The 26862-nt window shown below is 37.2% G+C and overlaps 1 protein-coding gene across 4 annotated transcripts in view; it reads left to right on the forward strand.

The window, feature by feature from the left end:
• Positions 1-26862, forward strand: part of Vps13 (vacuolar protein sorting 13C) — a 1645987-nt gene that overhangs the window by 787578 nt on the left and 831547 nt on the right. For all 4 annotated transcript variants that reach the window (XM_090373229.1, XM_090373247.1, XM_090373239.1 and 1 more), the window contains exon 32: positions 10566-10707. In XM_090373229.1, the coding sequence (XP_090229355.1) occupies positions 10566-10707 (142 nt within the window). The remainder of the gene's footprint in view (positions 1-10565; positions 10708-26862) is intronic.

Here is a 26862-nt window from a genome sequence, read left to right on the forward strand (position 1 = left end):
CTAATTATTATTATTGTAGCATCGATCAAACGAAGTTCCTTTGGGTTTGACTTCTTATTGAAAAAAATAATATTGGTGGAAGATATTTTATATGTCACTTTATGCCTTTTCTTATTATTACAATTTTTAATTTAAAATAATTTATAGCCCATAAAATGAGCCAATTAAAAAAAAAGAAAAATTGATGCCGAATGCCGCATTTTCAATGATAATTGGACACCCAAATATTTAATTGCAAATATAGACGATAAAGCTGTTTGTTTGGTTTGTAACGAAATCATTTCCTTTTTTAAAGAATATAATCTAAAAAGGCATTTTTCAACAAAACATTTTGTAAAATATAAGCTATTCTCACCAGAATAAATGAAAATTGAAGCAGAAAATTTAAAATGTTGTTTGCGTAAGCAACAAAATACTTTGAAAATTTTGTCAAGTACAGATAGAGCTCTGACAAAAGCTAGTTACATTGTTGCACATAAAGTTGCAAAACAATGTAAATCATTTTCTGATGGGGAATTTGTGAAGGAATATTTGATAGATATTGCTGAATTATTATGCCCTGATAAAAAACTGAAGTTTGAAAAAATTTCTCTGTCACGAAGAACTCTTGTGAGACGAATTGACAATATTTTGAGTAATTTATGCGACCAATTAAAATTAAAATTGGAAGATTTTACTTACCACGCACTGGCTTTAGATGAGTCATGTGACATTACCGATACGAGTCAACTTTTAATCTTTATTCGAGGTATAAATCATAGATTTGAAATTATGGAAGAATTACTTTCTGCATATCCTATGAAAGACACAACGACTGGCGAAGATTTTTTTATAGCTCTTCAAGAAGCTTTGCGAAAACATAATATAAAGTGGGACAAAATTGTCAACATCACAACCGATGGGTGTGCTAGTTTGACAGGAAAAAACATTGGATTATTAAAAAGAATAAGCGATGAAATAATGCGTATTCCAGGAAAATAAATAATTCTTACATCGTATCAAGAAACCCTTTGCAAAAGAGTTTTAAAACTGAAGCATGGTATATCGGTTGTAACGAAAATACAGTCGATTACTGTTAATTGGGACACATCGGGACTAGTGCATTTTGGCCCGATTAAGCGGCTGCCCCAATTATCCGAAGTTTCACGTAAAAAAAAGTTAAAAATACAATGGACCACCACTTTACAATTGGTTCACTATACAAGCAAATCACATTACGATGTGTAGTAAGCGCTGTTCATTGTGATCACGTTTGTGAATTGAATTTTAGTTCTATTAAACAGCGATTCTAATTAGCGAAAATAGGTGGAATATTATCCACAGGCTATAAAAGTAAAGATATATTAAGCACAAATTTATCCTTTATTACCTTACAGATTAAAAAATTAAATGATACATGAAAATCGGAATTAATACGTACTGTAATATGTACATACTAACTAGTTGATATTTCTAATCACTGACATTTGTGGGTGGGGGTTAAAATTCAAAACAGTAAAAAGATAAGCAATCAATAACAAAGAACACGGCATTTAAATAATATTTAAATATTATTTAAATCTTACAAATTGCAAGTAACACGATACGTGCAAGTGAGAACGGAATAACAAGTTACAAATCTTTAAAAATAGGAATGAAGAGAAGATTATGAAAATTAATTTTTTCACATGATTGAAGATTTATATGATTGAAGTTTTTTATGATAGATTGCGCTAACAGAAAACCCCAATAAACAGGTGACTGCTAATTGTTTTTATTATTTTATGGTTGTGTCCTCCAGAAATCGGACTGAACCACTTGGTACGGTCAGAGACGATCGTAGGGTGATCTCCAGTGCTGCAGTCTCCTGCCCCGATTAAATGGCATATTGTCCCAATTAAGCGAAGTAAACCTTGGCTATTTTCTCGATTGGGTTCTGTTTTTTAAGATTTGCCCCAAATAAATGGCTGCCCCGATTAACTGGTGGCCTGAATAACCGGAATCCACTGTAGTTAATTTTATTCGTGGAAGAGCTTTAAACGGCAATTCGTAACATTTTTGAAAGAAATTGAATGTGATTTTACTGATATTCCTTACCATAGGGACATAAGATGGCTTAGTCTTGCAAAGTGTTGAAACGATTTCATGATTTGTTGGATGAAATTGTAAACTTCTTAAATGCTAAGGACAAACTGAATGAATTAAAAGATGAACAATGGCCGAACGATTTTTTCTTCTCTGTTGATATGTTTTCGTATCAAAATGAATTAAATTTATTATTACAAGGGAAAGGACTATTTATTTTTGATTTGTATACAAATGTCACATCATTTACGAGAAACCTCAAGTAAAACTCAACAATTCCAAAATAAATAGTTAACTCACTTTCCAATCTTACAAAAAAGAGAAAAAAACTTAATGTGCTGATTTTAAGAAATATGAGGCTATAATAAGTGACTTGTTTAATGAATTTACAAGAAGATTTGATGATTTTCAAAAAATTTCTAAAGATCTATCTTTAGTAAGCCTACCATTTAATGTCAATGATGCACCACCTTGTATCCAGTTGGAACTGATAAATTTACAATCAAATTTAATACTAAAGAATCAATTTGATAAAAAAACAATAACAGACTTTTATGCCTCGTTAAATCCAGAAATGTTTAAAAATATTCTGGATAATGCACAAAATATTTGGCTTCTTTGGATCGACATACCTATACGAAACTACATTTTCTTTAATGAAAAATACAAAGAGCAAAATTAGATCAAGAATAACAGATGAAAATTTAGGAGCAGTTCTACGAATAGCCACTGGTGAATTGAATCCCAATTTTGATGAAATCATAAATCAGGAACATTCCAAATGTAATCCCTCACATTAAAGTTTTTGTTTTCTGCATTTACTTTGTTATCATAACAATAAAAATGTTTATTCCAAATTGTAGTTTTTATCTGTACCTATCTATAATCGACTTCTATTTAAATATTGTATTTACTGTTTTTTAAAAATACATTAATAATTTGGTAATTCAAGTAAATTTTTTTTTAAAATCATTCAATCTATTCCGGCCCGTGTCATGATACGAAAATTTCATTTGGCCCGCTGGCGAAAAAAGTTGCACACCCCTGATATAAGTAAAGAAATCCTTGCTGTTTTTCTTAGCATCCTTTGCCACAGATTTCTCGTAATCTGCCTTCGCCTGCCTAACCTCCTTTGTGACCTGATTACAGACTACCTTATATCTGCCATAGGCTTCTGAGTCGCTTGATAATTTATATGCATCCCATGCATTTTTATTCTCTGTCACGAGTCTCATTAGTTCATTTGATAACCATTTATGCCTAAACCTTGAACAATATTTCTTAATAGATATGAAACTTTTAGTAGTTTCCACGATTAATTCCTTAAATGCTTCCCACTTAGAATTTACTGTTGGTAACATCGTCAGTTGATCCCACTGTACAGAATTTAAAAACTGTCTGAGACCATTGTACTCACCTTTACGGAAGCAAAAACCCTTTCCTTTACCCCTGATGGTAATTATATCTTTAAGTAAATCCCATATCAGTACATTGTGATCATTGCCACATAGTGGTTCCTTTATCTGCAAATTCTTAATACACGAATGATCACTGCTGATAACCAGATCAAGAGTATTACCCTCTCTGGTTGCCTCTCAAACATGCTGCTCCAGAAAACAATCATCCAATAAATCCACAAAAGTCTTACTATTGTGTGAGTGACCAACCCACAAGTTCCAGTCAATATCTGGGAAGTTAAAAGTTAAAATCCCCCATTATAAGACATTCTGATTTACTAGCCCACTCTATTTCTCTGTACAATTGTTCATTGTACTCATTAGAGTCATTAGGCCTATAACACACTATAACGCAGTGCTTATGTCACACCAAACTGACTCAACAGTGCACTATTCATCTATATCAACTGGATGCACTTTTTTTGATTTTATGTTTTTCTTAATTAACAGCATGACACCTCCTCCCTTCTTATCCTGTCTATCCTTTCTGTACACATTGTACTCCCCAAATTCCAATTCTGCATTCCTAATATCTGTGTGACACCACGTCTCTGATATCCCTACAATATCCGCCTTTGATGTCTTGACCAACACTTCAAATTCATCAAATTTATTTACTATACTTCTAGCATTGGTACACATGCACCTATTCCTACTTACTCTGACACATCCAATATACCCCTCTGTTTCACGATGACTGCCATCAGTCCCTGAAACCCCTAGCACCATTCGCTTCAGGTCGCTACTTATTCTAATAGAAGTTGTGCAAGAATCACCTTCACCTCTCCCTGTGGCTACTTTTAACCCTTTATTCTGTGAATCCCTCCAAGATTTCAGCAAATATTCTTGCACCCTTTCTATTTAAGTGTCCCATCCCTGTAGAAGCAGTCTCTCCTGTTAACATGCACAGACCACACCTAAAAATATTCTACCCCTTGAGCCTTGAACATTCCCTCCAGGGATGAATTGATTGACAAGGCCCTCATCATGTACTCAGTCCTATTGTGACTGGGCAGAATTGCAGACACTTCCAAATTTAACCCTAACTCACAACTTTTTTACAATATTGACTTGTACTTGTTAAGTAAATCTGCAGATCTCCTACTCTTAATGTGATTGGTGCTAACATGTACAACAATATCACCTTTTGTGCCCTTAAAAGATGATATATGCACAACGTCATCAACTTTTGCCCCTGGCAGACATACCCTGGTCCTGTTGCATCTATTCTTTTTACACAATATATTCCCTTTCTCCCTGAAATTATCCCTAATTTGTTCCAGCAATCAACCACCCACTGGCTAAAGGCAAATTTCCACACATCTGTTGTACTACTGCCTTTCCTCAATTTGAATGTATGTCCCTTCAGGCAATTAATCTGAGCAAGAAGAAGAATCCCATCACCATTGAGCTTGCTCAAACCATTCACCTCTTTAAAGACCTCAATCAGATCACCTCACATGTGCCTAGTCTCCAGACACTACAATTTACAGAACTTAAACCTATCTTCATAAGAGCAACCCTTTGTTCCATTCACCAATCTTGTTGCCGTTATCTGTACTCTTTCCAGCAGCTCTACATCTTTTCTAAAATGTGGTTTCCAGACCTGAAGGTGTGGCCTAGCCATTGCCTTATACAAGGGGATAATCAGCTCCTTATCCCTGCTAGAAAAAATTCTGTATATTCTTGACAATACACGCTGAGCTACTATTGCAGATTGTCTGCACTGCTCAGAAAACACAGTTACCCCCAGGTCTTTTTCATTCTCCACTATCCTGAGTGTAGCACCATAAAGTTGATATGTTACTCTGGTGTTACTGCTACCCATATGCAGTACTTTACATTTGTCAATGTTAAACTTCAGTTGCCACTTCTCCCCCAATCTGCCCAACTTTTCTAGATCCTGTTGCAGTAGCATACTGTCATTAACAACTCGGCCCACCTTTGCATCATCTTTAAACTTTAACGTCAAGCCTGATTCACCTTCTTCAATATACAAAACGACAATGGGCCTAACACCGAACCATGAGGGATACAACTAATAACATTAGTCCACGAAGAGCAGTGTCCATTGATTACCACTCTGTCTTCTCCCACTCAACCATCCCATTATCCATAACAGCAATTTCTCCTTAATGCCATATTGGTCCAATTTGTACAGTAGTCTTCCCTGTGCAACAGTATCAAAAGTTTTCCTAAGAAGTGTCATCCCTCAAAGATCCCACTTGAAAAAAAAACAAAAAAAAAAAACAAACATAGTTTAAGCTTAGCTTACCTTTCTTGAAATTAATCTTTCTTTCCTTTTCATAAATTTTAAACACTGAAGGCAAACATAATAAATTACTATTAAATATCTGGCATATGCCAAAAAAAGTGCTACTAAAGCCATAACCCAAAGCAATATGAATAAAAATATAACCTAAGACAGAATTTTATACAATACTTTGAAAAAGTATCTTACTGAATGATATGATCAGTCTCAAATATGGGCTTGGCAGTTACAAAATTATTATGCATATGCATTGGTTTCTTGATCTCTTTTGTAGGCCTATATATGCATAAAAAGTGTTATTTTTGAAACTAAAAATAAAGAATGAAATTTACCTGTTTAATGTGCAATCTGTGCTTGTTTTCTTGCTGCACAAATACTCATTTCTGGGTCAAACTTGAAATAAGCACACATGATATTTCATGTGTGCTTATCTTGACTCTCTTTAGATATTTCATCTTCAACTGGAATAGACTATTTCTGTCCGTGCACTGGGATAAGACCATTTCTGTCCTTGAACAAGAAAAAGCTTTCTCACACATGTAAGATGTTAAAAACTGCAGAAAAATATTCATTGCTTTCCTGTGAATGGCAAGATACTCTTCTTTCAAAGAAATCCAGAACTTGTCTATGGGTAGATTAGTAAATCTCATCTTGAGTGTACAATCAGACTGCAGCTCACGAAGTTCTGCCTCTTCTCTCACAAGTTTAAACATTCTCGCCCTCGTGGGAATCACACCTGGTAAGATCCCCATCTTCCCCACACTGGGTGGAAAAAAGACCTCAGTTCGAATCGTGTCAATGATTGTAGAAATTTTTATGGGTCTTTTTCACAATGTGGCTGAGTTAGTCGAGGGTAGTATGGTTTTTTCTCCTTGAAACTCTGGTTTTTCTTTCAGAAAACTCAGAAGGCATGCAATTTACAGACAATATACTTTGAGCAATATGGCCTTAGTTGCCAATGCTCCTAAAAACCCAATAACAACAACAAAACATCAAGTTCTCAGACTGAGCAGAAGATTCAGAGAAAAGGTCCCTCACCCAGGATGCCGCCGTAGCCAGGTGGGCAGGAGCAGCAGTGCGTAGCACACACTTCTTGATTAGAGCGGGGTTCGAGCCCGTGACCACCAAATACGGAGGATGCGGAAAGGTCAGTGAATGACCACTGCATATCCCCGGAGCAATATGGCCTTAGTTGCTAATGCTCCTAAAAAAAAAAAAAAAAAACTTTACAACTTTTTTACCCTCACTCAGTCATATACTTGTGTTGAAAGGGTGTGAAAATACTGTTCAGTTTTGTTCTGCAGTTCTTCCAGGTGGTTTTCAATAAGACTTGAGACTTGCTGATATCCTTTGCCACTCAAAAGCCCAAGCAGCAGTGGAAACATTTCAAGATTTCCTTTTGCAACATGATTTTTCCAAAGATTCAGTTTCCTTTTAAATCCAAGAATTTTGCCACTTGAAGTCAAAACACTTTCTCCATGGCCTTGCAGACACTTATTCAATTTGTTCCTATGATGAAAAATGTCTGCTAAGTATGCTAGTTTCTTCATATTCCAATCACTCAGCAAAATTTGGATTTCTATCTTCTTGAAAGTACTCCTGAAATTCACCTTTCAGCTCAAACACCCTGTTGGGAACTTTTTTTCTGCTAAGCCACCAGATTTCTGTATGTAGAAGGAGATTCATGTGCTCTTTGTCCAGGTTGTCACAGTTTTTAAACATTCTCGAGTGACTGGTCTTTGTTTACTAAAGTTAACAGTTGTTGCAGTTTCATCCAGAACTTTTTTCATTTCATCTCCAAGAGTTTTTGACACCAGCACCTCTCTGTGAAGAAAGCAGTGTGTTGTGTCATAGCATTTTATTTTTTTACAAGAGAGACAAAACCTCTCATGGAGCCAACCATTGATGGGGCACTATCGGTAAAAAAAAAAAGTAAAGTGCAGCCATTATCAACCCACTGCAGGATGGAAGCCTCCTCAACAATTCATGTTGAGGGAAACGGACAATAATCTGCCACGCTGGTCCAGTGCAGGTTGGCAGATCGACCGTATTCAGCAGTCAGGGGCTTGAACCCCCGGTCTACTCAAAGAGCGTGTGCTACTGCACTCCCGCTCCTGACCACTCGGCTACGGAGGCCGCCCTATCGGAGGCACTATCGGTACACATGCTAAATGACAGATGTTATGTTTCCAGATACGAACAGAAAACATTAAATATATCTTGACCTTTGCTCATTTCGGGCAGCTTTTTGCTGCAGAAAAAGTTTTCTTGAATTTCACCGTTATTTACAAAAGATTTCACCATTGGTGAAATCCTTTGATTCATCAACCTGGATAGAGAAGCTGTTGTTTTTCAGTTTATTACACAAAACCTCTTCAGCATCATGTGACATGTCATCAGTTCATCTTATCATACTGTTTGAGAGTGGAACCTTGCATCACATTAGTAATTGCCAGTATAAACGGTTCATTTTTGATTCCAATTCTTTGAGTGTTTTGCAGGCTTTATCATTGATGAGATATAATCCTCATCCAGTTTTGTCTTGTGTTCAGCAGAAGCTCCACTCTCTCCATGGATGAAAATGATATCCACTTCTTCTGGTTTACTAGCTACATTGGGATTAGGGAAAATGATTTGGCCAAATCATTTCCCCTAATTTTAAAATGATTTTGTCATTACAGCCAAATCAACAATTCCCATTAATAATTGCTACCGTCAGTTCCCTGTACAGACTACAGGCAATTAATACACAAAAAGATACACTCCCAGTGGCAGGATTCATGGAATAGGCAGACTACAAATAAAGTAATTGATGGCAGTCTTGTCTGCACACACATTGTAAAGAGGAAGTGGTTTTTGCTGTGATCCACATAGGAAATAGTTATCTGATACATTCGTACTTGCTGAGGGCTAATGACTCTCCTATGTGTATGAGTTCTGTGACAGTTTTATCTCTGAGACATATTTTAATTGAGTGCCTAGATTTTAATGATACATGTTGTACCACTTTTAATCTGATAAAATCTGACAAAGTAACATCTGTTTTTACATTTTTGCTACTTATTAATTTATATACATATAATATATATAACATAAAGCATACATTTTTGAATATATACCACCTTTTAAACATATACTTAACTTTTTCATAACCTCCTTAAAAGGTTAAACAGAATCTATTTTTACCTTGTCTTGTCGCATATTAGCAGCCATTGCTGCTAATATGCGTGTATACACCAAACCAAACCAAGCACTCCCATTGCTTATGTCTCACCAGACTGACTCAACATTGCACTGGCCACCCATGTCGACTGGATGAACTTCCTTAGCTCTTATGTTCTTCTTAACAAAGAGCATAATCCCCCCCCCCCAATCCTCTGTCATACTTTTGTTTTCAGCATAATGTAAACAAGTGTTCATTGACCATCGATTGACGCATGCTACAGAACTTAGATACCCTTTGTTTTATTAATTGTTGTACAGAATGTGATTAATTATTAATTTGATTCTGTTTAATTGTGGTAAATGTGGTTTTTGTCTGTTATTATTATTGATGTAAAATAATTGATGTCAATAATGTAAATTATTGATCGTTTTTTTTGTATATAAATTATCATTATTTATCTCTTTATTTTATCCCTTTATTTATTTTATAAACATTTAATATATGTAAATTTGAATTTTCATGTGCTTAACAGTTTTCTGATTTGGAAAATGGAAGTGACTAATAGTTTCATCTTAATCTTTTATTATTATAATGTTTCTGTTTCATTTTTAGCAGAATTAATAAACTTGTTTCATTGAAAATAACTTGTAAAAAATTAATTTTTAAATTTTTCATTAATAAAAGATCAAAAACTTTTTCTAATAATAAAAAATAATAATAATAATAAAAAAATTTGGGCACTCATCAGTTGACACATGACTGTGTTTGTTACAATCAAAGTCAAGATTGCTGCTGGGTTTAGAATAAACCAGGAGTGATAAGACATGCAAGGAAAATATAGATTCATCACAATGAATGCCGCATTGAACAAAATATCCAGAATGGAGGTTACTTTGAACAGCCTCTTTTGATGTTTTCCTTTTTACAGGTTTATTACTGTGTATTATTTGTAATTTATGATTAATGTTAAATTTCTTGGAAATAGTTAGTTCTGAGACATATATTCATAAGAACCCTATGCTTATTTGTAGCTGTTGAGTATGGTGCTACAGTTATTCTGTGCAATTTTGAAACACTTTACATATATTGAGAAATTCAATGCCAAACTCAGTATTATATTGATTCTGTGCCAACAGTAATGGTATAGTTGATATGAAAAATTGGTATTAAATGTTTGCTTACTGAAAAATTTGTTAAAACAACTTTTAAAAAATGTGCATTGATGTGCAGTAAAGTAGTGCAACATGCTTTTTACAAAAAAATTGTAAGTGTGAAACAACGCATTTAAATGCTAATAACAGTTTATTAAGAAGGCAGTGAAAAAAGTTCTTAATAAGACAATTGAAACAGAAGGTGTAATGAGGAGAGCAGTGCCCATTAGTCAGACCAATCAAAATTGTCTGTGCCATGAAGCACATTATGACACAATGGATGGCTTGATTCTATCTATCATTCATATGTTTTTGGGTACAAAAATGGTTGACACTATGTATTACTTTTTTTTGTTGTTTAAAAGATTAAATTATGATTCAGTTCTTCTTATTTATTATTCAAATAATTCACTTCAATTGTGTCTCTTCTGATAATTGTAATTATTATTTGTTAGATGTCAGTAAGTCAGGATGATTATGGAACAGTAATGAAAGTTCTTGCTGAAAATTTAGGAGAAACTGCTCCTGCAGAAGTGCCCCAAGAAACAACTTCTACTGTTGTGAAGGAGAGACCAAGTACAATTAAAGTTACAAGTGGTAAGAACATTATTATTTAGCAAAAACAATAAACACTGCATGGTTAGAGTATTTTTCATATCTAATCATAATGAATAAAATAGCTGTATATTTATAATCTTATAATTTATTCAGTATTCTTATCACAGCCTTTCTGCATGCCCATATCATCTAACGTTAGTTTTTTTTTTTTTTTCTTCTTTAACTCAATATTTGTTATAACTCGGTTTTTATTTCTGCTTTCCTCATTTTTAATATCTTACTATTGTTTCCATTTTTCAGTTTCATTTACTTTTCTTAAAACTCTCTTTGCTTATGATTCTAATTTTCGATCAATTCTTTTATTTTTTGCCAAACTGACTCGTAAATAAAACAGTCTTAAAAACTGCATTATTGGTATTAGTGTTAGTGGCAAATGATGTAAGAAAACAAGCTTGTAGAGCATCAGAAAAAAAAAAACACCCAACCTGCTCACCACATCCATCCATCCTCTCCAAAAATTTGCTTATTTCTTCGTTGAATTTATTCAAACTGTCCACTTCCAAAACGACAGATGGAAATTGTTCCAACAAGCAACCACCCACTGGTTGAAGGCAAACTTCCGCACATTTATCCTCAATTTTTGCCCCACATGTGGGTAGCCTCAGCAAGAGGGAAAATGCCATCAATGTTGAGCTTACTCAATCCATTCAAGGCCTTAAACACCCCAGTCAGATCTCTTCACAGGTGCCTAGTCTCCAGACACTGCAATTTGTAGAACTTAAGCCTTTCTTCATAAGAGCATCTCTTTGTTTCATTCACTAATCTTGTTTCCCTTCTTTATACTTGCTCCAGCAGCTCTACATCCTTCCCAAAATGAGGGCTTCAGACCTGTATATGGTACTCAAGGTGTGGCCAGACCATTGTCTTATACAAGGGGATAATCACCTCCGAATCACTGCTAGAAAATTTCCTGTATATCATTGAGAAGACACCATGAGCTACTCTTGCTAACCGTCTGCACTGCTCAAAAAACTTCATATCTGACTGCACAATTACCATCAAGACTTTTTCATTTTCTACCACCCTGACAGTAGTATCACACGGTTGATATGTTATTCTTGGGTTACTGCTACCTATATGCAGTATTTTTCTTTTGTCAATGTTAAACTTCAGTTGCCACCTCTCAGCCAATGTGCTCAACTATTCTAGATACTTACAGTAACATACAGTCATTAACAACCCTGCCAATCTTCGTATTGTTTGCAAACTTAGACATTAAGTTGTAATTACTCATGTCCCCTTTAGATCACCTTTGTGAATTGGAGATACTTTTCCACATCTACAGTCTGTGGGGACTTCATATCAGTCGAAGAAGGCTCTCATAATTATGACTAAGGGTTTGCTTACTTCCTTTTTGTCTCCTTTAATATAACTGGATAGATCTCATCCACCCCACGGGGCCTCCGTAGCCAGGTGGGCAGGAGCAGCAGTGTGTAGCACACACTTCTTGATTAGACCGGGGTTCGAGACCGTGACCACCAAATATGGAGAATGTGGAAAGGTCAGGGAATGACCACCGCATATCCTTGAAGCAATATGGCCTTAGTTGCTAATTCTCCTAAAAAAAAACCAAACAACAAACAACAACATCCACCTCAGGTGCCTTCCTTATGTTTAACTTCAAGAATTTCTCCTCCACTTTGCTCTCAGTTATTACAAAATCATTTGACTCACTGCTAGAATTTAATTCACCTCTGGCATTCCCCTCCCTGGATAACTCCATGTGTAAGTGTTGATGTAAAATATTCTTTCAATTTGTTAGCTACCTGTGCAGGATCATTAACAGTTGAACCATTGATATCAAGTGGACCAATCTGATTCATCCCCTTCAAAATTTGAACCATCGATATCAAGTGGACCAATCTGATTCATTCCCTTCCTTCTAGAGTTTACATAAGTAAAGAAGTCTTTGCTGTTTTTCTTTGCTGTATTTCTTTGCATCCTTTGTCAAAGATTTCTCTTAATCTGCCTTTGCCTGCCTAACCTCCTTTGTTACTTGATTACAGACCAGCTTATATCTGCCATTGGCTTCTGTGTCACATGTTAATTTATGTATCCAAATGCATTTTTCTTCTCTGCCACATGTCTCATTACTTCATCTGACATCCATTTAGTTCTAAACCTTGAACAATATTTCTTAGTTTGTATGAAAAGCCTAGTAGCTTCCAAGATTAATTATTTGAATGCTTTCCATTTTGAATTTGCTGTTGGCAACATCATCAGTTCCTACTGATGATGTATTAGGAATTCATGTATTAGGAATTTGCAGATAAAAGAACCACTAGGTGGCAGTGATCACAGTGTACTGACGTGGGATTTACTTAAAGATTTAATTACCGTCAGGGGTAAAGGAAAGGGTTTTTGCTTCCGTAAAGGCAAGTACAGTGGTCTCCGACAGTTTTTAAATTCTGTACAGTGGGATCAACTGACGATGTTACCAACAATAAATTCTAAGTGGGAAGCATTCAAGGAATTAATCGTGGAAGCTACTAAAAGGTTCATACCTATTAAGAAATATTGTTCAAGGTTCAGGCCTAAATGGTTGTCAAATGAACTAATGAGACTCGTAACAGAGAAGAAAAATGCAATGGATGCATATAAATTATCAAGCAACTCAGAAGCCTATGGCAGATATAAGTTAATATGTAATCAGGTCACAAAGGAGGTTCGGCAGGCGAAGGCAGATTATGAGAAATCCTTCGCAAAAGATGCTAAGAAAAACGGCAAGGATTTCTTTACTTATATAAACTCTAAAAGGAAGGGGATGAATCTGATTGGTCCACTTGACATCGATGGTTCGACTGTTGATGATCCTGCTCAGATGGCAGACAGACTGAATGAGTATTTTGCATCTACATTCACACATGAGGAGTTATTAAGGTTTGAAAATGGCAGGTTATCAAATTGTAGCAGGGTGCTTAATGATCTTGTAATAACTGAGAGCAAAATGGAAGAGAAATTGTTGAAGTTAAACGTAAGAAAAGCACCTGGGGTGGATGGGATCTATCCAGTTATATTAAAGGAGGCGGCAAAGCAACTAAGCAAACCCTTAGCCATAATTATGAGAGCATCCTTGGACTCAGGGGAGGTTCCCACGGACTGGAGATGTGCAAATATATCCCCAATTCACAAAGGGGGATCGAAGGATGACACGAGTAATTACAGACCAGTTAGTTTAACTTCTGTTCCGGGTAAAATAATGGAGTCGCTGGTTAAAGATGCATTGCAGGATCATCTAGACAAGACTGCAGCAATAATTCAGACACAGCATGGGTTTGTTAAGGGAAAGTCTTGTCTGACAAATCTGATAGGATATTATGATGTGGTTACAAAGGAACTGGATGCAAAAAATTATTTTGATATCATATATTTGGATTTCAGGAAAGCTTTTGACACTGATGCGCATGGAAGACTATTGTACAAATTGGAGCAGAATGGTATTAAGGGTAAATTGCTACAATGGATAAAAGGATGGTTAAGTGGGAGAAGACAGAGGGTGGTAATCAATGGGTGCTGCTCTTCTTGGACTAATGCTATTAGTGGAGTCCAACAGGGTTCATTGTTCGGTCCACTGTTGTTTTGTATATTTATCAATGATATTGATGAAGGTATATCAGGCTTAATGTTGAAGTTTGCAGATGATACAAAGGTTGTGAGGTTTGTTAATGACAGTAATGGCAGTGTGCTACTGCAACAGGATCTAGATAATTTGGGCAGATGGGCTAAGAAGTGGCAACTGAAGTTTAACCTTGACAAATGCAAAGTACTGCATATGGGTAGAAGTAACCCCAGAGAAACATACCAACTGTGTGGTACTACACTTAAGGTGGTAGAAAATGAAAAAGACCTGGAAGTAATTGTGCAGTCAGATATGAAGTTCTCTGAGCAATGTCGACAGCCTGCCAGGGCAGGTCATGGGGTTTTGTCAATGATATATAGGAATTTTGCTAGCAGGGAAAAGGAGGTGATTATCCCTCTGTATAAGGCAATGGTCAGACCACGCCATGAGTACTGCATACAGGTCTGGAGGCCTCATTTTAGGAAGGATGTAGATTTACTTGAGCGTGTACAGAGAAGGGCAACAAGATTGGTGAGGGGAATGAAGGGATCCTCTTACCAAGAGAGGCTTAAGTTCTGCAAATTGCAGTGGCTGGAGACTAGGCACCTGCACGGTGATCTGATTGAGGTATATAAGGCCTTGAATGGGTTGAGCACGCTGAATTCTGATGGGATCCTTCCACTTGTTCAGATTACGAACCTAAGGGGGCATAAATTCAAATTAAGAAAAGACAGATGTAGAATAGATGTGCGGAAATTTGCCTTTAGCCAGCGGGTGGTTAATTTCTGGAACAAACTTCCATCTGTCGTTGTGGAAGTTGATAGGTTGAATAAATTTAAGGAGGAACTGGACAGGCATTTGGAGGGAATGGTGTGTTTTTTTTTTTTTGGCTGATGCTGCATAAGCTCATACATTTGCTTTCTTGCATCACATGCCACTGATACTACTACTACTGTATAGAATTTAAAAAATCTAAGACCACTGTAGTCACCTTTAGAAAAGCAAAATTTCGCTGTACTATCTATTTCTCTGTACAGTTGTTTGTTGTACTCATCAGAGTCATTAGGCCTATAACACACTCCTACTCTCCATTTTGCTTTCCCAGTGCTTATGTCACACCAAACGACTCAACACTGCTGTCCATCCATATCAACTGGATGCACTTCCTTAGATTTTGTTTCTTTTCTAACAGCATGACTCCCCTTCCCTTCTGTCTTATCTATCCTTCTGTACACATTGTACTCCTCAAATTCCAATTCTACATTTGTTATATCGGTATGACACCATGTCTCTGATATTCCTACAATATCTGCCTTTGTTATTTTGACCAACTCATCAAATTTATTTACTAAACTCCTAGCATTGGTTTACATGCACAAATACACCTATTCTTATTCTTAGTTACCCTGAAACAGCGCAAGTGTTTACTTGTTCCGTGATGACTCCCAACAGTCACTTTCACCTATCCCAGCGGCTACCGTTAATCTATTATTCTGTGTAAACCCCCCCCCCCCAAGTAGCAGTTTTCTGACACACCTAACACTGCCTCGATAGCATCAGCAAATATTCTTGCACCCTTGCTATTTAAGTGTATCCTATCCCTGCAGATGCAGTCTCTCCTGTTAACAAGCACACACACTAAGCTGAGAAATTCTACCCCATGAGCCTTGCACAATGTCTCCAGGACCGAATTGATTGATAAAGCTATGTCCTATTGTGTTTGGGCAGAATTGAAGGCACTTTCAAATTCGACCCTTACTCGCAGCTGTTTTTGAACTGTTGAGGCATAGGTATTTTGATATTTTGGAAAACTGCTTGCCTGAGGAGAGGATTACATAGACGATTAGATTAACAGTAACCATAAGCAGAGGTGATAGTGATTCTTACATTGCTTCTCATGGAACATGATGCTCCTGGAAACAAGGTGTTGGGGGATTTCAAGACTTGGTGGACCTCTCTTTGAACAATAAAATATATGAACTCTGTAGAGGGTACTAAAAGTAAAAACAAAAGCATGTACTCTAATGATAGGAGCATAATAAATAAATTTGATGAATTTGAAATACCTTTCAAATTATTAAATTTGGACATTGTGGTGATATCAGAGATGTGGCCACTCAGATATAAGGGATACAGAATTTGAATATAGAGAGTATGATGTGGATAGAAAGAACGCACAGGCAAGGTAACATTTTACTTTTAGTTAAGAGGCATATAAATCTAAGGTACTGCATCCAGGTGATATGGGAGGGAAATGCAGTGTTAAATCATTTGTGTCAGGTGTGATATCAGCAGTGATCATTCGTGTATTAAGAATTTGCAGATAAAGGAACCACAAGATGGCAGTGATCACAGTGTACTGATGTGGGATTTACTTAAAGATTTAATAACCATCAGGGGTAAAGGATAGGGATTTTGCTTCCGTAAAGGTGAGTACAGTGGTCTCAGACAGTTTTTAAATTCTGTACAGTTTGATCAACTGAAGATGTTACCAACAGTAAATTCTAAGTAGGAAGCATTCAAGGAATTAATCGTGGATGCTACTAAAAGTTTCATGCCTATTAAGAAATATTGTTCAAGGTTTATTCCTAAATGGTTATCAAATGAACTAATGAGACTCATGACAGAGAAGAAAAATGCATGGGATGCATATAAATTATCAAGTGACTCAGAAGCCTATGGCAGATATAAGCTAGTCTGAAATCAGGTCACAAAGGAGGTTAGGCAGGCGAAGGCAGATTACATGAAATCTTTGACAAAAGATGCTAAGAAAAACAGCAAGGATTTCTTTACTTATATAAACTCTAAAAAGAAGGGGAGGAATCTGATTGGTCCACTTGACATCGATGGTTCGACTCAGACAGCAAACAAACTGAATGAGTATTTTGCATCTACATTCACATGTGAAGAATTATTAAGGTTTGAAAATGGTAGAAGGTTATCAAATTGTAGCAGGGTACTTAATGATTTTGTAATAACTGAGAGCAAAGTGGAGGAGAAATTGTTGAAGTTAATCATAAGAAAGGCACCTGGGGTGGATGGGATCTATCCAGTTATATTAAAGGAGGCAGCAAAGCAACTAAGCAAACCCTTAGCCATAATTATGAGAGCATCCTTGGACTCAGATGAGGTTCCCATGGACTGGAGATGTGCAAATGTATCCCCAATTCACAAAGGGGGATCGAAGGGTGACACGACTAATTACAGACCAGTTAGTTTAGCTTCTGTTCCAGGTAAAATAATGGAGTCACTGGTTAAAGATGCATTGCAGGATCATCTAGACAAGACTTCAGCAATAATTCAGACACAGCATGGGTTTGTTAAGGGAAAGTCTTGTCTGACAAATTTGATTGGTTAATATGATGTGGTTACTAAGGAACTGGATGCAAAAAATAATTTTGATATCATATATATTTGGATTTCAGGAAAGCTTTTGACGCTGTTGCGCATGGAAGACTATCGTACAAATTGGAGCAGAATGGTATAACGGGTAAGTTGCTACAATGGATAAAAGGATGGTTAAGTGGGAGAAGACAGGGTGGTAATCAATGGGTGCTGCTCTTCATGGACTAATGTTATTAGTGGAGTCCCACAGTGTTCAGTGTTGGGTGCACTGTTGTTTTGTATATTTATGAATGATATTGATGAAGGTATATCAGGCTTAGTGTCGAAGTTTGCAGATGATACAAAGGTTGGCAGGGTTGTTAATGACAGTAATGCCAGTGTGTTACTGCAACAGGATCTAGATAATTTGGGCAGATGGGCTAAGAAGTGGCAACTGAAGTTTAACCTTGACAAATGCAAAGTACTGCATATGGGTAGAAGTTGACTAGTGACGGTCGTGTTCCAAGCCGCTAAGTGGATTTTTCTTATTTATTGATTTGAAATTATTGTTTTTATAAAACTTTTGATTTAAATTTAGTAGTATAACATTATTTTGTGATTTGTTGATTAATTTGGTGTATTTATTCTTTACTCGGCCATGTAAAAGTATCGGTAAGGGTTTCCACGTGTTCGTAACTACCGTTAGTAATTTTCCCGCCATTGTGATACCGTACTAGATATACCGTACTAGATAGCGTTAGTTGAACTTCGTTAGCAGTTAAATTGTACGTTTAAATAAATACATATAACGACTTAGATTACAAACGTAGTATAATTAATAACATAATTAATTAATAAATTAATAGAATCATGACTCAGACAAGAGCAGCAAAGCAAAAGGCTCAAGCTAATGGAAGTGCTGTGGCTCAGAGCAGAACTGAGGGGGGCAGTTGTCCTCTGACTCACAGCCTTATAAAATGCACTGTTTGCTTGATGTTTGCAGAGCAATCGGGTACGGGACATGATACTGCCAAGGGGGATGTCTTTGTGTGTGCGCGATGCAAGGAGTGTATCGATATCAGGCAACAACTCGGCGTTCTTATGGGCCTATATGAGAGCTTGAAGGACAGGGTGGATGCCCTCGAAGAAACTAAATTGAGGGGCCCATCAAGCTCTCAGCTGCCCATATCAACGCCAGAGCTTGCACTTGGGCATCGCGTGACACAGAGACAACCCCCAAGGCAGAATGCGCTGGTCCCGAAGGAACTAGTAGTTGTTGGTGACTCTATTGTCAGGGAAACGGGGAACATGCTTTGTAAAAAAGATAGATGGAACAGGACCAGGGTATGTCTGCCAGGGGCAAAGGTTGGTGACGTAGAGCGAATATCATCTTTTAAGGGCACAAAACGTGATATAGTTGTACACGTTGGCACTAATAATATTAAGAGTAGGAGACCGGCAGAATTACTTAACAAGTACAGGTCACTGTTGAACAAAAGCCGAGAATTAGGGTTGAATTTGAAAGTGTCTGCAATTCTGCCCAGACACGATAGGAGGGAGTATATGATGAGAGCCTTGTCGATCAATTCGGCCCTGGAAAGATTGTGCAAGGCTCAAGGGGTAGAATTTTTTTCAGCCTGGACTGTACTTGTTAACAGGAGAGATTGCTTCTACAGGGATGGGATACACTTAAATAGAAAGGGTGCAAGAATATTTGCTGATGCTATCGAGGCAGTGTTAGGTGGGTCGGAAAACTGCTAGCTTGGGGGGAGACAAAGACCAATAGATTGACAGTAGCCACTGGCAGAGGTGAAAGAGATTCTTGCACTGCTTCTATTAGAATGAGCAGAAGCCTGAAAAACAAGATGCATGGTATTTCAGAGACTGCTGGGAGCCATTGCGGCACAAGTAAACACATGGGTTGTATTAGGGTAGCTAAGAATAGAAACAGGTGCAGGTATACTTGCGTGTACACCAATGCTAGGAGTTTAGTAAATAAATTTGATGAATTTGAGGTATTGCTTAAAACATCGAAGGCAGATATTGTTGAGATATCAGAGACGTGGTGTCACACAGATATAAGGGATGCGGAACTGCAATTTGGGGAGTACAACGTCTACAGAAAGGATAGACAGGATAGGAAGGGGGAGGTGTTATGCTATTAGTTAAGAAACACATAAAAACCAAGGAAGTGAAGCCAGTCGACATCGCTGGACAGTGCAGTGTGGAGTCAGTTTGGTGTGACATAAACATTGGGAGATCAAAATTGAGAGTAGGAGTGTGCTATAGGCCTAATGACTCTGATGAGTATAATAAGGAACTGTACAGGGAAATAGAGTGGGCCAGTAAATCAGAGAGTCTTATAATGGGAGATTTTAATTTCCCAGATATTGACTGGATTTTGGGGGCTGGTTACTCACACACTAGCAGGGCTTTTGTGGATTTATTGGATGATTGTTTTCTACATCAGCATGTTCGGGAGGCAACTAGAGGGAGTAATACTCTTGATTTGATTATCAGCAGTGATTCTTCATGCATTAAGAATCTGCAGATAAATGAACCACTAGGTGGCAGTGATCACAGTGTGCTGAAGTGGGATTTACTCAAAGAGGTAACTACCATTAGGGGTAAAGGGAAGGGTTATTGCTTCCGTAAAGGCGACTACGATGGACTGAGACAGTATTTAAATTCTATACAGTGGGACCAACTGATGATGTTACCAACAGCAAATTCAAAATGGGAAGCATTCAAAGAACTTATCTTGGAAGCTACTAGGCTTTACATACCAACTAAGAAATATTGTTCAAGGTTTAGGCCAAAATGGATGTCAGATGAACTAATGAGGCATATGGCAGAGAAGAAAAATGCATGGGATACATACAAATTAACACATGACACAGAAGCCTATGATAGATACAAGTTGATATGCAACCAAGTTACAAAGGAGGTTAGGCAGGCGAAGGCAGATTACGAGAAATCCTTGGCAAGGGATGCAAAGAAAAACAGCAAAGAGTTCTTTACTTATGTAAACTCTAGAAGGAAGGGGATGAATCAGATTGGTCCACTTGATATTGATGGGTCAAGTGTTGATGATCCTGCTCAGCTAGCTAACAAACTAAATGAATATTTTGCATCGACATTCACACATGAGGAGTTATTCAGCGAGGGGAATGCCAGAGGTGTATTCAACTCTAGCAGTAAGCTACAGAATCTTGAAATAACTGGGAGTAAAGTGGAGGAGAAACTGTTGAAGATGAACACAAGAAAGGCACCCGGGGTGGATGGGATCTATCCAGTTATATTAAAGGAGGCAGCAAAGGAAGTAAGCAAACCCTTAGCCATAATTATGAGAGCTTCCTTGGACTCAGGGGAGGTACCCGTAGAATGGAAATGTGCAAATGTGACCCCAATTCACAAAGGAGGATCAAAGGCTGACACAAGTAATTATAGACCTGTGAGCTTAACTTCTGTTCCAAGAAAATTAATGGAGGCACTGGTTAAAGAAGCACTGCAGGATCATTTAGACAAGACTTCAGTTATAGCTCAGACACAGCATGGTTTTGTTAAGGGGAAGTCTTGCCTGACCAACTTGATTGGATACTATGATGCAGTCACAAAAGAACTGGATGCAGGGAATAACTTTGATATTATATACTTGGATCTTAGAAAGGCTTTTGATACTGTTGCACATGGAAGACTGCTACACAAATTGGAGCAGTGTGACATTGGAGGCAAATTGCTGCTATGGATAAAGGGGTGGTTGAGGGGGAGAAGACAGAGAGTGGTAATCAATGGACACTGCTCATCGTGGACTAATGTTATTAGGGGAGTCCCTCAGGGCTCATGTTGGGTCCATTATTGTTTTCTGTATTTATAAATGATATTGATGATGGTATATCAAGCTTAATGTCCAAGTTTGCAGAGGATACAAATTTTGGCAGGGTTGTCTTGGACACTACTGACACTATGCTGCTGCAACAGGATCTGGAAAGGTTGAGCAGATGGGCTGAGAGGTGGCAAATGAAGTTTAACATTGACAAATGTAAAGTACTACACATGGGATACAGCAATCCCAGAGCAACGTATCAACTCTGTGGTACAACACTGACAGTGGTAGAGAATGAAAGGGACTTGGGGGTGGTTGTGCAGGCAGATATGAAGTTCTCTGAGCAGTGCAGACGGGCTGCAAGAGTAGCTCATGGAGTATTGTCAATGATATACAGGAATTTTTCCAGCAGGGATAAGGAGGTGATTATTCCATTGTATAAGGCGATGGTCAGGCCACACCTAGAGTACTGTATACAGGTCTGGAGGCCTCATTTCAAGAAGGATGTAGAGCTGCTGGAACGAGTACAGAGAAGGGCAGCAAGATTAGTGAATGGAACAAAGGGGTGCTCTTACGAAGAAAGGCTTAAGTTTTGCAAATTACAGTGTCTGGAGACTAGGCACCAGCGAGGTGATCTGATAGAGGTGTATAAAGCCTTGAATGGTTTAAGCATGCTCAATGCTGATGGGATTCTTCCTCTAGCTCAGAAAAATCACCTGAGAGGGCATAAATTCAAATTGAGGAAAGACAGATGTAGGATAGACGTGCGGAAATTTGCCTTTAGCCAGTGCGTGGTTGGTTGGTGGAACAGACTTCCATCCCTTGTGGTGGAGGTTGATACCCTAAATGGCTCAGCTGGACAGGTATTTTGAACGAACAGAGGGGTGAAGTGGAAGTGGTTTTTTTTTTTTTTTTTTTTTTTTTTTGGCTGATGCTGCATAAGCTTGCTTTCTTGCATCAAATGCCTCTGCTAATGCTAATGCTAATGCTAAGTAACCTGAGAGAAAAGTACCAACTGTGCGGTACTACACTTAAGGCGGTAGAAAATGAAAAAGACCTGGGAGTAATTGTGCAGTCAGTTATGAAGTTTTCTGAGCAATGCAGCCAGGCTGCCAGGGCAGGTCATGGTGTTTTGTCAATGACATATAGGAATTTTGCTAGCAGGGAAAAGGAGATGATTGTCCCTCTGTATAAGGCAATGGTCAGGCCACGCCTTGTGTACAGTTCTGGAGGCCTCATTTTAGGAAGGATGTCAATTTTCTTGAGCATGTACAGAGAAGGGCAACAAGATTGGTGAGGTGAATGAAGGGATCCTCTTACCAAGAGAGGCTAAAGTTCTGCAAATTGCAGTTGCTGGAGACTAGGCACCTGCATGGTGATCTGATTGATGTGTATAAGGCCTTGAATGTTGAGCACCTGAATTCTGATGGGATCCTTCCACTTGTTCAGATTACGAACCTAGGGGAGCATAAATTCAAATTAAGAAAAGATAAATGTAGAATAGATGTGTGGAAATTGGCCTTTAGCCAGCGGGTGGTTAATTTCTGGAACAAACTTCCATCTGTCGTGGAAGTTGATAGGTTGAATAAATTTAAGGAGGAACTGGACAGGCATTTGGAGGGTATGGTGTGATTTTTTTTTTTTTTTTTTTTTGGCTGATACTACATAAGCTGAAACACTTGCTTTCTTGCATCACATGCCACTACTATTACCACTACTGGGAAAATCCTTGATGCAATCTCTCCGGTTAATTGTAACCTCCAAGTTTCTATTTCCTCGTAATGCATTGACAATCTTCATTATTATTTTCTCTCGGTAGTGAAATTTAAAATTTTTAATAATGCGTTGGTCCATTGGCTGGAATTTTGATGTTACGTTTGGTTAACGATGACACTGACGACGCATCAGAACAACCCATAGAAAAGTCAACTCGCAAAGAAATGATTCACACTTTCTAAAAACAACAACTTCACACTTTTTAAGTTTGGCAGAAATACTGGCAGGATGTGCTGGACAGTTGTCAGTAATCAACACAATTTTTTTTTTTTTTTTTTTCTTTTGTTATACGCTTGTCTAGTTTTAATATCCATTCTTCGAAAATATCACTTGTCATACATGTTTTTTTATTGAAGGTGTAGTCAACTTCCAAAGATTTTGTGCCTCTAAAACATCTTGGGTTTTTTGATTTTTCTGATGACTAAAAGTCTTAATTTTTCACTTCCTGTCATATCGGCTCCAACTAGCACAGTCTTCTTTAAGGTGTTGTAACACTTTCTCCACAAATAATCTTTTCACATTCTGTGGCACTTATCTAACCACCCAGTGCTCGCATGAAATTCTGTACGTCCAAGGGACTAAGAAAATTTCAGAGCTTGTTGCTTAATTATTGGACCTGATATTAGTATATTCTTTTCACGTATCATTTGCAACCATTTTAGAACAGCTTTATCAACATTTTCATATAGACAACTTAATTCACTTCTTGTCTGCTGCTCCTTCAATTTCATTTAAAATTGATTCTCGATTTTTTAAAATAGTAGATAAACTGCTTGCAGGTATGCTATATTTCTCCGCAATATCTGTTTTCTTAAAACCCTGGTGAATATCATCAAGAGCCTTGACTTTATTATTAATACTTAAACACTTTCTCTTCAACATTGTTTCTGCAACTGTAAAAATTACTTGACTGCAGCTCTTGCTAATACATATGCCATGTAGCTACTGCATATTCTACTGCGCTGTCTTTTAATATATCTGAAGACACTGCTGCATGTGTTAAAAAAAATCCAAAAAAAAAAAAAAACCCAAAAAACAACAGTCTGTTAGTGAATTGTTAATACCATCTACTCAATGATGTTCATTTGTCAATTCAACAGTATCACGTGACCTTTCCTATAAATCACTTTGAAGAAATATACAACTTTCTGAATTTCTTTTATTCTGCTTTCATTGATATATACACGAAAGAAAATTTATGGTTATTGTATACTGTATGTTACTTTTCAGGAAAAAAAACAAGAGCATTAGTCTATGTGACTGATGACGAATCATTCTAAAAGAACGAAATTTAAATAAAAAATTCATGAAAATCGTCTATTGTGAGTCCAGTTAGATGAGAGCGAACATATACAAAAACTTTCATATAATGATTGACAGGAAAGTAACATGGTATGGTTGAGGTGAGAAGCGAATGTCACTCAGTAGGTGTTACTAAAAACCGTCTATCAAAGCATTCTATGTATTGCCTCTGTAGCGCGCTAAAGATTTACCTGTAGCGAATTTCATTTTCCCCTTAGCCAACATCAATTTACAAATCTACCCTATTTATTGCAAAGTTTATGACCACTTTTAAGAAAACCCATCTGGTTTTATAACTGTAACAAAAATGAAACAAAGACCCTCCTACGTGCATCAGTGGCCACAAGTGTTCACTAACAGTATGATTAATTCCAGATACTAATGAGCAATTTCGGAGGAAAGGTGGCCATATATTTGTGCAACTGTTTAGCAGTAAATGCTTGAAAATCTTCAAAAATGCTTTTGCTAATTTTTTTAAAAATTCGTTATAGAGACTAATACTTTGCTATATGAGGTTAGTTTTACCTGTAGTTTTGTTTCAAGGTGCAATGTTTTGTGAAAAAATTCGTAATATAGAGAAATTTGTAAAAATAAAATTACCACTAATGTCTCTAACATTGATTCAGTAGAGTAAGTAGCGAGTGTGAGCATGAAACGTTACATCGTTCATGATTTCGGTTCTAGCTGTTTAATTTTAAAATGGTTCTGATTTTTGTCAAAGATGTTTATACATAAAACATCATTTGTGCGTACAGGATTCATGCACGTTTTTTTTTTTTTTTTCTTTTTTTAACCTGCTAAGAATACCAGACCACAAACAACTCCATTCTCCCTTCTATAGATGCACAGCCTGTACAGTGGTCTGAGGACTTGCATCCAGCTGATTTTAATATAATAAATGGTATACCAGGGCCAAATTAATCTTGTAGAATTTCACCAGTGGAAAGGCTCATTTTCTCAAAGTCCCAAGAACTATTTTACCAACCACCAAATGCCAGAGCATGCTTCCTTTTTGTTTATTTTTAGTTGACATGCCAACTAAAAATAAACAAAAAAGAAGCTTTCTTCTGGCATTTGGTTGTTGGTAAAATAGTTCTTGGGACCTTGAAAACATGCAGGTAATTGAAGTATTTGAAATAGCTTAAATTTATTGTTATATTTTAATATAACACTTCCCAGCATCAAATTTTGCACTTAATTGTCAGGGGTGCTATGGTCTCTCCAGTGATGGTAACAGAGCTCAGGCATGTAATCTTTAGAAATGACTAGAACTGTCCAAGTAGTCAACCTAAAGTAATTAATATTGCTTTTAATTGATGTACAAGTTAATGCAATTGCATCATTTCTGTACTTAGCCAACTACTTAAGTAGTTATAAATTGGCATCATTAAGTATATCTCATATTGTGAATACCTTCACAGCGAGTTGCCATGATATTGCGCTACCTCGAATAAGTAACGCTTCACCATAGGAAAAGACTATTGTTACTTTTTCTCAGCGGATACCATCACTCATACGGCACCGTTTTTGCGAGCTTATTGGCTTCTCATCAGTGGGTGGACAGGTAACCTGATGTTGCAATGATGGCATTATACTTCGCAACTGGGTTGTCATCATTGCAACACCAGGAATGCAAGAATATTTGCCGTCTATCAAGGCAGGTTAGGTAGGTCACGAAACTGCTAACTTGGTAGAAATACACAGTCTAATACATTAACATTAATGTATTAGACAGAGGTTAAAAAATAGTTCTTGCACTGCTTCTATTGGAATGAGCAGCAGCCTTGAACACAAGGTGCTGGTGATTTCAAAAACTGCTAGGAGTCATTATGAAACCAATAAATGCATGGGCTGTGTTACGGTAACTAAGAGGAAGAACAGGTGCATGTATACTTCAATGTACACCAATGCTAGGAGTATAGTAAATAAATTTGACGAATTTGAAGTGCTAATGAAGATATGAAATGCAGACATTGGCGGGTAATCTGAGATATGGCATCAGTCAGATGTAAGGAATGCAAAATTTGAATATGGGGAGTACAATGTATAGAGAAAGTACGGAAAGGATAACGGGGAAGGAGGTGTTATGTTCTTAGTTAAGAAGCACATAAAATCTATGACAATGCATCAAGTGGACATGGGTGGCCAGTGCATTGTTGAGTCAGTTTGGTGTGACATCAGTAGTGGGAAAGCAAAAATGAGAGTAGGGGTGTGCTTTTGGTCTGATGAGTACAACAAACAGCTGTACAGTTAAATAAAGTGGGCCATTAAATCAGAATGTCTTATAATTTGGGAATTCAAATTTCCAGATGGGACCTGGAACTTATGAGTTAAATCACAGACTGGA

This window comes from Mastigoproctus giganteus, chromosome 1 (genome assembly GCF_048544385.1).
Source record: "Mastigoproctus giganteus isolate SK-2022 chromosome 1, ASM4854438v1, whole genome shotgun sequence".
Classification (NCBI taxonomy): Eukaryota; Metazoa; Arthropoda; class Arachnida; order Uropygi; family Thelyphonidae; genus Mastigoproctus; species Mastigoproctus giganteus.